General features: G+C 55.5%; 2 protein-coding genes across 2 annotated transcripts; one reads left to right on the top strand and one right to left on the bottom strand.

Moving 5' to 3' along the window:
* The first annotated feature begins 4,231 nt into the window (after positions 1–4,231).
* LGALS2 (galectin 2) lies at positions 4,232–7,755 on the top strand. The gene is made up of 5 exons (XM_009902584.2): positions 4,232–4,252; positions 4,304–4,411; positions 5,806–5,888; positions 6,179–6,338; positions 7,498–7,755. The coding sequence occupies exons 1-5, from the start codon at positions 4,232–4,234 to the stop codon at positions 7,642–7,644; spliced, it is 519 nt and encodes a 172-aa protein (XP_009900886.2). The 3' UTR covers positions 7,645–7,755.
* A 1,904-nt stretch (positions 7,756–9,659) lies between these two features.
* CDC42EP1 (CDC42 effector protein 1) lies at positions 9,660–12,821 on the bottom strand. The gene is made up of 2 exons (XM_054167820.1): positions 12,368–12,821; positions 9,660–11,317 (listed from the first exon to the last, which is right to left on the bottom strand). Exons 1-2 carry the CDS (start codon positions 12,810–12,812, stop codon positions 10,542–10,544), a joined length of 1,221 nt encoding a protein of 406 aa, XP_054023795.1. The 5' UTR covers positions 12,813–12,821; the 3' UTR covers positions 9,660–10,541.
* Between the last annotated feature and the right edge of the window lie 3,077 nt (positions 12,822–15,898).

Below are 15,898 nucleotides of genomic sequence, written 5' to 3' on the forward strand. Positions count from 1 at the left end.
GGGAGAGGAGGCCTTTTCTTTTTTGCTTCCACTTCTTTCCAGCCCATGAGCTGTTAATTCTTGTGGCTTTTCAAAACTTGCTATTTCTCCCCTAGCATTTCTTTCCCTCTCTTTTTCTTCTTTCCAGTGGATGAGCCACCCTTGGCATGGAGCCTCGTGCGTGTGACTCAGATGGATCCTGCTTGTCTGAAGGATTTCTGCGAGTCCTCAGAGTTGTCCAACCCGCCCGGGCTCAGCGCTGGAGCCCGTGAGAAACACTCAAAGCCAGGCAGGCAGTGCCAGCAGCTGCCTTCTCCCTGTGCAGGATGGACCACCGCTCGTGGGGGCTTGAGGGTCGCTCTCTGCGTGCCCTTGCTGCCCTGTGGGACTGAACCCGAGGCGGCTGCAGGGAGCTGGATGGAGGGAGGTCCCCACGGAGCTCTTGTGTATGGCGCAAGGCTGCCTTTCTCTCTCGCTTCCTCGAGTTCCAGCCAGCTGGCCTCATGCTGTCTTTGTTGTGGGAAATGGTCCCCTTGAAGTCAGGGGAGCTGGGCTCGGGGCATCTCGGAAGTCCCCTGGCTTCCACTGTTGCAAGGCATCTGTTCCTTTTGAATGCCTCTGCGTTTCAGACTTAATTGGAGCCACTCAAGGGCTGGCTTTTCTTTTCAGAGGCACTGAATGCCTTAGTATCTTCTGTTGGTACATGGTGTGGTGAGAGATCAGCATCTCTGAGCTGCATTAACCAAGGGAGCCCAGCTTCCTTTTAGCTTCTAAGGCAAATGTGCAAAGCTGGACTTTTGATTTATGTATCTATTTATTTCTTTTTATATCTATGCATAGGGGCTTTAAGATGAGAATCAAAACCAGAAGAGAGGTTATTTTTGGATGCACACTTGAGTGTCTGTGCCTCAGGTTTGCCATGTGCAAAATGAGGGGCAATCAATGGTAAAGTACAGCTGTTGGAGATTGTGATCTTTTGGTGCAAGTAGAGCATAAGACCTCATGAAACTGATTCCTTGTGGAAAGCTCTGTAGAAGATTCTTTTCCCATTAAGCTAATAGTATCTTGAATGTGTCCAGAGAAGGGCAACAAGGCTGGGGAGAGGCCTCGAGCACAGGGCCTATGAGGAGAGGCTGAGGGAGCTGGGGTTGTTTAGCCTGGAGAAGAGGAGGCTCAGGGGAGACCTTATTGCTCTCTACAACTACCTGAAGGGAGGTTGTAGCCAGGAGGGGGTTGGTCTCTTCTCCCAGGCAATCAGCACCAGAACAAGAGGACACAGTCTCAAGCTGCTCCAGGAGAGGTTTAGGCTGGAGTGAGGAGAAAGTTCTTCACTGAGAGAGTTGTTAGCTGTTGGAATGTGCTACCCAGGGAGGTGGTGGAGTCACTGTCCCTGGAGGGGCTCAAGAGGGGATTGGATGTGGCACTTGGTGCCATGGTCTAGTAGTCATGAGGTGTTTGGTGTCAGGTTGGACTTGGTGATCTTTGAGGTCTTTTCCAGCCTTATTGATTCTATGATTCTATCTTATCTAGCAAGTCTGGGTAAAGCTGGGAGATCTGAAAAGTCCAAGGGGGGGGAAGCCACAAGCCTTCTATGCATCTTCACTTTGACAGTAGGGAAGCTTTCAACACAAGGGCATTTTTATCTCCAGGCATGTTTTTCAAAGTCTTTTCCACAGCCCACATTCCTGGCATGCCCCCATGAGGGAAAGAATTAGAGAAATGAAGGCTGGAAACGGGACTGGGTGGCATGCAACCAGTCCTCTGGCCTCCCTTTGCTGGCTCAGTTCCTTCTCCTGCCCCTTGGGCAAGCTGAAGACCCCTAAGACATGACCACCTGGCTGCTTGAGTTGATGAAATGCCTCTAGTGCCTGGTGAGCCAGCTCCCATGCATCTGAGCTGCCTTCCACCCCTCTCTCTGCACTACTCATGGCACACAGAAGTACTGCTGCAGACAGTGTCAGGGATCTGGGGCCTGAGGGGTGGCAGAGAATAGAATAGAATTAACCAGGTTGGAAAAGACCTTTGAGATCATAAGAGTCCAACCCTATCATCCAACACTATCTAATCAACTAAACCATGGCACCAAGCACCCCATCCAGTCTCTTCCTAAACACCTCCAGTGATGGTGACTCCCAACACCTCCCTGGGCAGCACATCCCAACAGCCAATCACTCTTTCTGTGAAGAACTTCTTCCTAACATCCAGCTTAAACCTCCCATGGCAGAGCTTGAGACTGTGTCCTCTTGTTCTGGTGCTGGTTGCCTGGAGAAGAGACCAACCCCCTCCTGGCTACAACCTCCCTTCAGGTATCTGTAGAGAGCAATAAGGTCTCCTCTGAGCCTCCTCTTCTCCAGGCTAAGCAACCCCAGCTCCCTCAGTCTCTCCTCACAGGGCTTGTGCTCCAAACCCCTCCCCAGCTTTGTTGCTCTTCACCTCCAGTCCTTTATCCCTTCCCATTTTAATTGATTTGAACGTGGAGGCTTCAGTGCCTTCCCTAGAAGAGCCATCCTGCCCTGGTTTACCTCTTAGGTAGATTACTGCTCATGGGCACCACTTTCCTTTTGCCTTGGCAGCTTTTGCATCTCCTGGACAATCCCCTTCTGTACACACCCTCCAGATGCACAGACCTGCTTATCCACTCTCCTGCTTACCTCAGTGTTTGAGGTAAGTACTTTTTGTTCCCTCAGTCCTCCTCCATTAGGAAGCTGGCTGGCTTTCAGAACTTAGGGATCACTTGGGTGAAGGTTGCAGCACTACCTGCTGAGAGGCAAACCAATGCCTCTCAAACAAAGGGCAAACTGATTCTTTCAAACCCAGCTGGGAACTTTTGTGACTGGCAGCAGGAGGACTGAGCAGCTCTGTCAGGACAGGATGGAAATCTCTCCTCGGTCCATCCTGAGCCCCGGCCTCTGAAAATCCACAGCTCAGCTGCTTGAAATCCACCCCACAGCCCTCTAAGGCAGGGAGCATTCCCACTTTGGCTTCATTAAGGGGGAAACCGAGTCAGAAAGATGGCAGCTGCTGGGAGGAAGCCCAAGCAGGGCCCAGATAAGGCTGGGGAGCATGGTTTAAATCAGGTCACCGCTCAATATTTATTGTGTGGAGGTTTTCTTTTTTTCTTTACTCCCGCACTGAAATCCTTCCCCAGAGGCTATTCAAGGAAATAAATAGCCAGTGGAAAGGGACAATAGCTTGCTGTGGAGTACAAATTATATGAAGCAGTAGGAAATAATAGCAGAGTGAGCAGCTGCTGCTCTGAGAAAGAATGCACGGTCGCTCTCTCCGTCTCCCTTTGCCTTGAGCAGGCAGCGATGCCTCGTCCACAGCACCCGCTCCCTCGTGCCTGGAGTGCAAAATGGGACAGGCACCTTTTCTCCCCACAGTGTTCTCCTCCAGTGCCAAACTGAGACCACAGCCTTTTGTGAGGGTGGAAGGGAATCTCTTGCCTCATCTCACAAGGCTTGGGCTGAGACATTCCCACAGCCAGCATGGCTGCCACCCATTCCCTTTGCTCCCTTGTCCCTTCTGGACTGGGTATCATGATTGGAGAAGACCCACATCACTCCTGTGAGAGACTGTTCTTCGCTCATGACCTCTAGAGAGGGTGCATTGGCTGCCCTGTACCTCCAAGCCCTCTGAAGCACTTCCTCAAAGCATGGTTGGGAGAGATGGTGGGGACTGTTGTGGTGTGCCAGTGTGGGTTCTGGGGGCTTCTCCCTGCTACAAAAGGCCCTGAGAAACCTCTCTCATCTAGGGTGGTTGGGCTACCTTGGCTGTGAAGTGAGGAAGCCTGTGGTTTTCCTCAGGGTTTCACACCTAGCTGGCTTGTCTCCTGCCCAAATAGGAAAACAAAATAAATACTGCTGCCAGCAATGATGCTGCCAAGGATCTTGGCAGCCTGCTGGGGAGGGTGGCATTCTCTGCTCTCAACAGCTATTTAGGTGCCCTGTGGTGGCCCTAGGCTACGGTGCATGAGATTCTGCTGCCCAGAGCACCTTGAGGGTCCTGAGATCTCCCCGGGACCAGCAAGAAGGCTAGAAAGGACTGTAAACCCCAAAATCTACCTTATGGGACCTCTGCAAGTGGAGCTGATGTATTTCATAAGGTGAAAGCTGCTACTCTGCTGGCTGAAAGCCAATATTGCTGCCTTGGTCTTTTCCCTCCTTAAGTAAGATTTTGTTTTGTTTCCTCCATGCAAAATTGCAGGCCTGCCTGCTCCCTGCTGGAAGCTTGCCTTGCCCTCAGGTTGGGCATGACCCCCACCCTCATGCCAGTGACTGCTTGTCGGGTTTCTGCTGTCCCAAGGCACAGTCTTGGAATGTAGCAAAGCCTCCTCTGGTGTGAACGTAGGCAACCCACAACAGTACAGGCCAGCTGCCCTCCAGCCAGGATGGACATCTACACAGGACTCTGGAGAGGCACTCTCAAGCAGGTACCCTACTAAGGGATCATGCCTCTGAGGGTCAAACATTTGTGGATCCCTTGCTGGTGGCTGCCAGCTTCCACAGCTATTGCTTATGTGTTCTTCTCCCCACAGACCCTCCACCTCCTTTGCAGGTGCCCCTCAGCCGGATTTCCTCTTTCTTTGGGGTTGATGTTCCCATCCTATCGCTGTTTCCCCAGGCTTGCTGCTTTGCAGCGTCCGCAGGGAAGCATCAACCTTCCCCTTTCACCTTCCTTTCACCATCCCTATCACCACCTCTGACTACACTGGAGAATTTCAGCTCTTCTGGGGGTCCCTAAGGTCTCAGCCCCTTCCTGCATGGACAGCACATACCCTGCATGAGAGAGGCCATCTGCACAGGACTGGTTTCTGGCCATGTGGAGGCTCAGCTCTGCAGACAAAGGAAGTCGCCAGCGCTGGCAGAGTTGCTGCCTGGTTTCCCACTATTGTTCCCAGTGGCAAATGAAAGGGGGGTGAACGCCCCTGCTGAGCACTGCAGGAGGGGGGTTAGCTTTATCCTGATAAGATCTCAGGGCCCCTCTCCAAGCCGTGAGGAGCCTCGTGCTGCTTTCCTGCCTGCCTCTTCTCACATCCCTGGCGCTTGCGGCCCCGCACATAGCTCTCTGCATGCGGGCACGTCCCAGCCCTCGGGCAGTGCTGCCCAGCGGGGAGCCTGGGAATTGGTTAAATCTCATGAAGTCCCTAATGAGGAGTGCACATAGGGAAGCTCTTTCTTCAGATCAAAGTCTCCTGGATTAGTCTCTGTGAGGCCTTGCAGAGGCGAGGATCCTGTTAATGTATAAGCCACACGGAAGTCTAGAGGTGCAAAACCCACTGTGAGAAGCATTTCTGAGCTAAACTACTGGTGCCTCCCTGCCTGGTTACTCTGCCCTCTGAAGAAGATGGCTGTAAGGGCTTTGGCTTCTGCTTCTGTCCTCTGTTACTCAAGGTGCCCAGCTAAGCAAGGCTGAGCAAGGGGACTGGCAAGCTACAGTCACCTCTGTGCTTGCTGCTTGCATTTTTTGGGCTGCCAGTGATGCTGCCCACCAAACCCTGTGTTGTGGCCCTCTGCTTTATCCTTCTTTGTATCTCTGCTGTCATACTCTCCACTCTTGCTGCTGAGGACAAACCTGTTTTAATCTGCCCTCTGTCTCTGATGTCTTTTCTCACCTGCTGGCTTCACCCATCCCATTCCTCTTTCACTGAGAAGCCCATAAAAGACCTCCAGCATGGAGAGATTTTGGCTGTGAGAGGAAAACCAGCTGAGAGCAGTAGATGTTCTCCCAGCTGGGGCACCTTCTCCCAGCAATACCCTCTCACTTGTGGTGGCAGGGGAGGAATGGCTGAAGGAGTCCCACAGACTGTTTTTCCCTCTGTCCTAGAAAAACTTTGAAATGTTGAACCTGCATATGAAGACTGGGGACACCCTGAAACTCACGGGCAAGATATCTGATGATGAAGAAGGGTAAGTACAAAGAAACCACCTTGAGATGCCACAACTGAGGGTGGGCTGCAAAGGGAGGTGGCTTTCCAAGATCAGCAGGCACAGAAAGCCTGAGCATAGCTCAGTGTTAGGGAAGCCCCCAGGCCACCCCTGTGGAGCTCCTCCGGTTCCTGAACAGAAAGAGAAAACAGGAAGCACTGAGCACCTGCAGTGCTAATGGAGGAATTGGGTGCAGAGCTGTGTGTTGGATCTCAAGTCTGCTAAGACCCTGCCCTGCCTGTGGAGCTGACCTCCCTCCTGTTCACCCACAGCTTCAGCATCAATCTTGGCTACAGCTCCTCAGACTTGGCATTGCACTTCAATCCCCGCTTCAACCAGTCTGTCATCGTCTGCAACTCCATGTGCTCCAACAAGTGGCAGACAGAGTATCGTGATCACCACCTCTCTTTCTCTGAGGGCTCCACTCTCAAGGTGAGGGGTCTGTGCCAGCATGGAATTGTGTGTAAGGCAGCGGGGGGCAAGGGGAAGCCCCTGGTTAGCAGATTCTTGTACCCTGGTCCTTCCAGTCCCATCCAATGTCTCCTACTCCCTCCCGAGAGGCCCACATCCTCTGGGGTTTTGGTCCTGATTGCCATTTCCACTCCATCTTCAAAACCCCAATGCTTCCTCTGGGAGCTTTGTGCAAATCCTGTCTGCCTCAGGCTCTCTCAGGTCTCCCCCTCTGGAGATACTCAAGGCTCTCTGGGATGCATTCCTGTGTGATCTGGTGTAGGTGATCCTGCTCTGGCAGGGGGTTGGACTGGATGATCTTTTGAGGTCCCTTCCTGCCCCTGAAATTCTGTGATTCAAAGTGCTTCCTGCCCCTACACCTGCTCAGCAGCTGAGTGGATGAGAGGCACATATGAAGGTAAAAGGGATCTCTGAGAGCCAGGATCTTGCTGCTCTCTACTTCTCTCCCTGATTTCCTCCTATGCAAAGACAAGCTTTAAGGCAACCCAGCATTTGGAGCCATGTCCAAGAACCTCTTCCTCAGCTTGTCTGTCCTCACCACTCCTGAATCAGTGCTGCCAGTCTGTCCTTCCTCTCCTGTCCTAGTTGCTCTCTCACCCCAACAGATGTCCTGAGATGTTTACAGGGCAGAAGCAGTTCTGTTGCTGTGGAGAGGAAGGTTGTTTCCTCAGTCATAGCTGGCTTTTGGGGAAGGAGTGGCAAGGTGAGGAATGATCTCTTAAATCTGCAATGTCAAGTGATGCATCCTCATCCTCTCTGCTTGTGTGTGTCTGTCAATGAAGTTCCTTTTTTCAGGTCCTGGTGAGCTGCTGAGGACACTGGGGTGCCAGGTTTATTCTGCCCTGCTCAGAGCAGATATAAGCTGTGTGACATACAAAGACACACTTGAGTTCAGCTGCTTTAACAATCTGAGTAGCTGAAAGCCCTAGGAGAGATCCTGTCACTAGATCATAGTCTAGAGACCAGCTTAGACTCTTGATATCAACTGCTCATTTCCTGCATCACCCTCAACTCAACCCCCTGCACCTTGCTTAAAGGCTGTAGGGGCCAGGTCTGACCCTCACATCCTGATGTCCTTCTTGTCCCCAATTCTTGCTCTTCCTCTCTTCTCTTCTCCCAGCTTGCCATTGAAATGAAGGCAGACAAATTCGAAGTGAAACTACCAGATGGGCATACTGTGGAGTTCCCCAACCGGCACTGCTACAACAAGGTCACATACATGAGCATCAACGGAGGCTTCAGGCTCACCTCCTTCAAGCTGGATTGATAGCCACCACTTTCTAGCTCTAATAAAAACCCAGTCAGTGAGAGACTTCTTGCTCTAGTTGCTTTGGCTTCTGTGAGCTCTCTGGCTCTGTGGTTGTGTGTGAGACACCAACAAAACCCACAGGTTCTCCACTGCCAGGACAGGAGTCCTTTGTGGATGGAAATAGTTCCTAAATGACACCAGGATCTTTCCAGGTCAGACCAGGATGTGGGGTTGAAGGGATAGTAGGTAGGGCAAAGCAATATCCAGGTGGGGTTCAGGAGAAGGAAGACACTATGTGATTGCTCAGGGAGTGGTTGTGTAATCCTTTCACAATGCACAATGTCTTCCTGTACTGAGTTTTTGGGAGGGAGGGAGGGAGGAAAGGGAAGAAAGGCATGGACCCCAGCAGTGTGGCATCTGATGCCACAGAAGTGTTTAATTAGATGTTAGGTTTGGTAATCTCAGGATATGGGTTTGGTGGGTTCCTCTTGGCTGCTCTCCCAGCCAGCAGGCAGGAGGAATTGGTGCCTTGCTCTCCCATGGGAGTGGTATCACCCGAAGGGGTGGCATGAGGAAGGCAGCACAGGTGTGCCCCTGAGCCAGCATTCCTGCCAGGGATAAGGAGTTGTCTCCTCTGACATTCCACCTTATCTCACCTCACTTATCTGCTGGTACATTCCAGCTGGGTTACCCATTACTCTGACATTTCCACACCAATCCCCACTCAGTGAAAGTGAGGTAGGGGAAGGCAGGGGGGAGGGAGGATGGGATTTGGGCTGGTTTAGGTGGCTCAGCACCTCCCAGTCTGTGTCCCTTGCATGGGACTACAGGCAATTAGTGCTGATTATCAAGTGCTGCTGCTCTCATTAAAAAGTGTCTCATCAGGCTTGAGTGAGACCAGTGTGTGACAGCAAACATTGAGGCACCTTAAGGTGCATAGGAGGAAAGCAGAGTAGAGCAGCATCTTATGGAGAGCCCAGTTCAAGGCATGGTGGCAGTGCCTCTGCCTTCCCTCTCTGTTTCCTCACTGTCCAGCCTGTGGGACTTGTGCAGGTTGGCACTGTGGGGCTTTGCACAGGCAGAAGGTGTGTGATGGGCTGGAAGGGCTTTAGCCAAGCCAGCTTTGGGAAGGGTACCCTGCTTCGGGCTGCAAATGAATTGTTGCCAGGCTGAAGGGGAAGCTTTGCAGTCTCCTGCATGCTGTGCAGGGCCTGGAGGATAGGAGGTTGCTTTGGGTGTTAGCCACAGCGACTGGCAAAGTACTGGGATCTAGGGATCCCAGAGGTGATGGACAGTCCTGCTGAGAATGGAGCAGCAGCAGACATAGCAAGGAAGAGGATAAGGTCGGTGCAGCTGAAGGTGGGGAACCAGAGGAGGAGTTATTATCAAAACTTTTTTAATAAGGACAATAATAAGTGCCTGGGATACAGAGTGAAGGCAGGAAGGATATTCCACGGATATGGCTCTTTGGTCTGGAGCTTCTGTTACGGTCTGGGAAGCGGAGGGCAGGGGGAACTTGTCCTGAGAGCTGATCCTGCTGGGTGTCAGTGGCCAGAAGCTGCTGCCTGTCCCAGCTTGCTGCTGCTGGACAGCATGAGAGAGCTGCCCGAGGAGGCAGGGGGAGAGGGGTTTGCCCTTGAGTAGCACTCCCATGCACAACACACGTGCAAACCAGAGCCTCTTCGTTCTGCCCTGAGGAGCTCCCTGCCAGAAGCAGCCGGGCAGCGGCTGAGCTGTGTGGGAGCAGAGCCCTGCAGCCATGTCCTGGCACTGCACCCCCTTGTCACACCCCCTCGTGTCCCAGAGAACAAGGGGGGGTCCTGTGAAGGTCCCTTCAGTGACCTCAGCCCCCGAGCATCTCTGCTCCGCCCTGTGGCACAAAGGCTCTTCTGTGAGGGCCGCCCTGCACGCGGGGCAGCGTGGGGGGCAGCGTGGGGGGCAGCTCGTTCCAGGGTGGCCCATGGCTGCTCGGTGAGGGGGGGATTAGCTGTCCCTCAACGGTACCCCCGGGAAGGGGTGCACTGTGTGGGGAATAGGGTGAGGGGGTGGGATGGAGCAAAGGTGTCACAGCCTGAATAGCTGCAGGGTCCCCTTTTCCTGAGGCAGGGGGAAAGGAAGGGAGTTTTAGGACCTGAGGTGCAGAATTTGGTGACCTAACAACTTTACCTTTGCCTCTAGCTAGCCAAGAGTTTGCTGCTGTCCCTGCTGTGAGGGGTTGGTGCTGGAGGTTGGAAAAGGAGCCATCCTAGGTGATGCTCAGCAGTAGGAAGCAAGTGAAAAGGCCCCTGCAATTATCTCTGGGGGCTCTCACCTTCTGCACACTGAGTTCATGGCTCTTTTTTGGAAGGGAAATGAGAAAGCTCAGCTCTGTGGGGTTTGCCTGCTCCTTGAGCCCCTAGATGACCTGCCCTGGTAGATAATGTCCTGTGTGGGGAGGTCTTGCACTAACTGGAGCTGCTGAGGCTCCCATTCCCTATGTGCCAGAGCTGTCGGTGGTAATATCTGGTAGGGCACCTCTGCTGGAAAAAGGGGTGGCTGGGGGCTTCAGTGGGAGGACAGCCCAGGTGCTTGGACAGCCTGAGGGATGTGAGACAGGGTGCCAGGGGAATGCATATGGGGTAGGAAGGGGTCTGGGGTTTCTTTGGCACGTGGGAAAGTGCCTTTGACTTCTAATGGCAGTGAGGACAGGGAGGGGACGTGGTGCCTGGAGCTGCAATACACAACCCTCACTGGCCCTCTGCAGCAGCCTGGCCAGCCCCAGGGAGACTCCTAGGAGGTCTTCTCCTGTCCCACTCCAGCCTCCCCAGTGCCCCCAGCCTGACAAGGGGAGTGCCTTAGGGTGAAGGACAGGGAGGAAGGCAAAGACCTCAGCACCAGTGCCTCTGGTGGGAGGCCATGATGGGAGGGATGGCCGTTCACACCTTGACTTCATCCTCCTCCTCATCGTCGGCATACTCAAAGGAATTGCTGTGCCCCACCCGGGCATACCCTTCCTGCAGGCCACAGAGCTTGGCTTCCTCCTCCTCCTCTTCTCCTTGGTTCCAGGTGGCCTCAGAGGACTGACTCTCCCCTGTCATTTGTGACCTCCAGGAGCTGCTGCTGGGGCTCTCCCAGGGGGTCTGTGTCCGGGCCTGCCGGGGACCCTCTCCCTTCTCCGAGCTCCGTGGGGTGCTGGTGCCACCGTAATGACGAGCCAGGACCTGGGCTGCCCGGTCAAACTCTCCTGCCTCGATGGTACAGTCATTCCAGTGCCCCTGCCATGTGGTGCCTCTGGACACCGCCCCTGGCCCTGAAGCCCAGGCAGGGTCCTCGATGGCGTGCGCCTCTCCATTGGCATGGACTGACAGTCCTGGCAGCGAGCTGGCCCCGGACAGGCTGCTTTGCCCAGAGCGCTCCCAGAAGCTGAAGCTTGCCTTGTCCTCTCCGTGGGATCCACCTGAGGCCAGAAGGACCTCGTCCTTGGTCCCGTCGCTACATGGGAGGTCTGAGTCATCCTCTCTTGCCTCACCTCCGTTGGTTTCGGAGAAGCTCATCACCTGGAGGAGCTCGCTCATCAGGGAGGGCCCCAGATCCAGACGGAAGGACAGCAGTGAGTCTGACTGCTTCAGCTCCTCTTCCCCGGGCAAGGCACTCTCCTGGGCCTTTTCCGAGCGAGGGACACGAGGGATGGTGCAAAACCCAGACTCCAGCCCTGTGATGCAGAAGGGACAGCTGGTGAGAGGGGGACAGCTAGACAAGAGGAAGCCTACCTTACATCTGCAGGGGGAAAGGGTGACAGGGTAACACAGATCATGCTTCCATTGGAGGGGCTGGCCTCTGAAGGGCAGGCCAGTGTCTGTATGGACACCTCCAAAGCCCAGAGTTACAGTGCAGGGTCCCCAGGTGGGCTCTGGTGGGCTTGGTAGGATGCTGGATGGGGCTGAGCCAGGGAGGTGAGACCAGGAGATGGCAGCATTGCCTCAGCTTGCCTTTCCTTTTAGCCTAGCATCCTCCCTTAGCCGATGAAGGCCCCCTGCCACAATCCCTCCGAGACCCTTTGATCCAGACCCCCCTTCCCTGGGAAAAGCTAAGCCACAGCTCAGTGCTGTGAGGCTGGAGAAGAGCCACCTAGCTGTCCCATCCCACCCCATCCTTCCCACAACCCTTCTCCAAAGATTCCTCCTGGACCTTGTCTGGCAGAGAGGGATGTGGGCTCACTGGGGAAGGGGAGGATGGGGCCCTTAAGGAGCACATGGAAACAGGGGGACAGAGTTAGAACATCTGTGTGGAGAGGGAGAAGGCCATGCCATGAACCTCTTTGACCTCACATGGAGAAGGCAATGCCATGGATCTCCTTGACCTCATGACCTTAGTGTGGGCATTGCCCTACTGTCCCAGTACCTTCTTGGCTTTCTTGGGGATGCTGCTCATGGAGAAAGCATAGGGCTGTGAGGGGATAGGGGGCACCCCCTTAAAACTGCTCCACACAGCTGTGTGGGGGGTGTGGGGAGTGAGAGGAGGAGAAACCATCCATGCCCTGCCTAGGAAGCACCCTAGGGAAAGACTGTCCAGTGGCAGGAGCCAGGACTGCGATTGGCAGCAAGCTAAGAGTTCCCTCCTCTGGACTGGAGACTTGTAAATGTCCTGACTCTGCTGAGACTCTGAACCCCTTGGCAGGGAAACTGAGGCATGGAGAGCTGGAGCAGGGCCGTAGGGGCTGGGCGGCACCTGACCGCCAGCCTGTGCCTCCCGCTTTGCTTACCGTAGGCTTGGTGCGTTTTGGAGAAGCTGTTGGAGGCGCTTTTGAAGGAGAACTTGCTGGTCATGGTCCGGCCGCCGCCGCCGTCGTAGGAGGCGGCCTCGTTGAGCTGGGGCAGGGAGATGGCGTTCTTGATGATGGGCGAGACGGGCGGCGGGGCCGGCGAGGCCGAGGTGTGGTCCACGCTGCCGCGGCCCCGCAGCGGCGCCCGCCGGACGTGCCGCAGCGTGCGGGCGAAGAAGCCATTGGGCTTGGCCGCGCCGTCCCCGCCGTGGTTGCTGAGGAAAGAGGTGTCCCCGAAGACGTCCCCGCCGCGCCCCACGTGCATGGTGTGCCGGAAGTCCCCCAGCGGAGGGCTGATCATGTCTGGGGTCAGCTCCGACTTCAGCCGCCGCTTGCCGTGGGAGCCTGACACCCAGCTGAGCACCGGCAGCTTCCCCAGGCTCATGGTGCAGCCCTCGCCGCGGCCCTTGCCTTGGGACAAAAAGCCTCCGGAACAGCCCTCGCTGGGCTTCCAGCGCCCGGCCGGCCTCTCACATCCCCATGGCTCGTGCTCGGATGCCCCTGGGGGAGCAGGTTAGGTCAGCTCGGCCTCCAGCAGGTGAGATGGGTCGCTGTCCCCCTGCTTATGTGCGCTATGTTGTGCTCATGAAGTCACCTGCGGCAGGTGTGTCCCCGGTGTCGAGGATGATGATGGTACAGAAGTGTCCCCAGAGGGTGTCCGGGGTCACCCTCGGTGCTATGCAGGCTTCTGGAAGCTGTGTCTGGTCGCAGGCTCAGGGTTTAATCCACTGCCTTCTACCACTGCTGGGTGAGTAGGAGCTGGTCATGGGTGGAGCAGGAGGTGACAGGAACTTGGGGCGGGCTGGCAGGGCAAACACTTCGGTCCCCTTGCTGGACACCTACATGAGAGAAGAGGAATGGTGAAGCTCTCGGAGAGGATCTTCCCAGCCATGTTCACTGTACCCCCAGGCCTGGCTGGGGATGTTAAAGGTGGTGCCTGAGCAATGGTTGTCCCCCTTGCCTGTCCCTCCTCATGGGGAGTTAAAAAACCAAAAGTCTCCTTCCCCTCTCTGACCTGCCTTGGGTGCCTCAGCTTCCCTTGCCTGCAAAGCAGCTTTGCTGGAGCCGTGAAGCAGTGCAGGCTGAGGGTTTCCCTCCCAGGCAACATCTCCTCCCAGAGCAGTGACCTGCCCAGCTGCCCAGGCTCCTGAAGTGAGAAACTTCTCCCTCCTTTATGCTATTCAGATGAACCCTTGAGGAGAGGGTGAGGCCTGGGGACTGCGTGCTTCCTGGGGAGGAGCAGCAGTGGGGAGGCAAAATGCAATATTTGTATATTGGTTTGTTTGTCCTCTTCTGGCTGAGTCCCTGGGTGCTGGGCAGACTCTTTGGAGCAGCAGGGAGCTGGGGGTGCAGGGAGGGCAGCAGGCAGGGAAACCTGAGGCGTGGCAGTGGAGGTGGCTGTTTGAGGTCAGAGGAGAAGGCAGGTGGGGAGGTAGTGGCTGGGCCATAACCGCAGGGCCACGACCTCCTTGATCAGCAGGACAATCAGATCAGCAATACCTCTGTTGACATGTGTGGCAAGAGGGAGATGGTGGGTTGGGGCAAGAGAGGATTCGAGGCACAGGGCACCTCAGAGCATCAATGGTCCCACCAGAGGGCATGTTCATCCTGGGACTCAGTCCCCTTTCAGGGGCTGCAGGAACAGGATGGACTGGGTGCCTTCATCAGGACCAGCTGTGGAGGACACCATGCCAAGAGGGAACACAGAAGCCTTGCATCCCTTTGTCCCTGTGTGCTGTGTGACCCTCATTGCTGCATGGCTCTGTCCGTCTCTGCCTGCCTCTCTTACCTGTCCCTGGGTCACCGTGGAGCAGCCAGGCAGTACCAGGGTGGCCAAGCCTCTGAAGAGGGTAAGCCCTGGTTCCTAGCTGGCTGCATGCTTTTTTCCCTTGCCCTGGCCTTGTTTGTTCACCCAGGGCCCCTCTTATCTGCCAGGGGTTAATGCCCTGGGAAGGGAAAACAAACCTCCCCTGGCAGTTCCCAGCACCATTGGCTGCCTCTGTGGGTGGCAGTGGCCGGTGGCAGTGGAGACAGTGGCAGGCTGAATTCCTGCTGCCCCTCTAGCTCCCTGGTTCTTGCAGGCCATGCCTCCTGCTCATGGAAGCCATGTGGTGCTGCCTTGTGGCCAGAATGAGCCAAGCACGTGTCAGATTTGGAGTGAGAGGACAACTGGGGAGTAATTTCCTCTCTCTGTCAGAAGTTCATCCCTAGCTACTGGGTCAGGGCTCTCTTGGAGTGCAAGAAAACCATTGGGGTGGTCCCTGCAGCACAATGGGGTTCTCAGGACCACAGGGAGAAAGATATGACTCCAGTTTTTAACTGTCCTCATGTCCTCCAGGAAGGCACATGACCCCAGGAGAGAGTATTAATTAGGTGAGTGACAGCCCTCCAGTTTTCCTTTCTCTCTTCACATTGGAGCCCCTGAGAAACCCAAAGTGTGGACTGTGCCCTTCAGCATGTGCTGCATCAGGCAGGGCTCCTCTGGGGGGTGGACACTCCCCTTGCCCCCAGGGTCCCATGCACAGCAGAGCTGGCCTGCAGATCCCTTCTAGGGACAAGGACTGACATCACTCTGGGGATGGGATGGGAAGGCAAGGGAAGGGAAGTGGGGAGGTGGGAGTTGAGCATCCCCTTGCGCCCTGCCTGGAATGAGGAGCTCAGAGAAGGAAAGTGTTTCTCCTTCCCTGTCCCGTGGCTACCCCTGGGACACAAGCCAGCACCTCCTGGCCTCCGGCTGTCCTTGCCTGCTGGCAAGCAGCAGGCACTGGGAGAGAAGGGAGGAAGGGCAGCTGGTGCCCAACCCTACCTGGATGGCAGGTTTCTGACAGGCTTGCTGGGCTTTTTCTCCTTCCAATCTCCCACTTTTCATTCCTTTTTTCTTTGCCTGCTGCAACTCTCTGTCCACTCTGCCCCTTTGAACCCTCCCCTCTGCCCAAGAGGACTCCTCCACACTGAGCAAACTCGTGATTCTGTGGGCAAAGGGTGACCTGTGCGCTCTCCTCTCCTCCACTGGGCAAGGGGGCACCCAGTCTGGCCATCCAGCTGCCCAGATGCTGCTTCTATCTGGCAGCCCAGTGCTTTCACCAGCCCCTGGCACAGCAAGCCTGCAGTCCACCCCAACCTCCCCTTCCCTGGCATCCTCTCCCTGCTTCCCTCATTGCCTCCTCTGGGAAGCCCCCTGCCCTCAAAGACCAACTGCTGGCACCTCCTCCTCGCAGCCTGGCCTCCCCTGTTTCCCCCCTGAGTTCAGCTGGTTTCCACTGGTTTTCCACTCGCCAGAAATGGCCAGAGCCGTTCTGCTTGCTGGGAAGAGCGGAAACCAGAAAGGGGGGGAGGGGGGGGAATAATCCAGATGTCTAGTTGGCTGGAGCTGCTGAAATCAGCCTCTTTCCTCCTCCTCCTCTCCTTACACTCCTCCCCCCCCCCACCCGCAAGGGGACATACTCCAAGGGGGCGAGGAAGCGTTTGGGG

This window comes from Dryobates pubescens, chromosome 15, assembly GCF_014839835.1.
Source record: "Dryobates pubescens isolate bDryPub1 chromosome 15, bDryPub1.pri, whole genome shotgun sequence".
In the NCBI taxonomy this organism is placed as follows: Eukaryota; Metazoa; Chordata; class Aves; order Piciformes; family Picidae; genus Dryobates; species Dryobates pubescens.

Bases quoted from the DNA above. Each gene is read 5' to 3' on its own strand.
- LGALS2 (XM_009902584.2), top strand. From the start codon at position 4,232: ATGACCCCCACCCTCATGCCA. The intron at 4,253-4,303 runs GTGACTGCTTGT...CTTGGAATGTAG, and splicing joins TGACCCCCACCCTCATGCCA to CAAAGCCTCCTCTGGTGTGA. The intron at 6,339-7,497 runs GTGAGGGGTCTG...CTCTTCTCCCAG, and splicing joins CTGAGGGCTCCACTCTCAAG to CTTGCCATTGAAATGAAGGC.
- CDC42EP1 (XM_054167820.1), bottom strand. From the start codon at position 12,812: ATGAGCCTGGGGAAGCTGCCGGTGCTCAGCTGGGTGTCAGGCTCCCAC. The intron at 11,318-12,367 runs GTAAGCAAAGCG...TCTGCATCACAG, and splicing joins CAAAACGCACCAAGCCTACG to GGCTGGAGTCTGGGTTTTGC.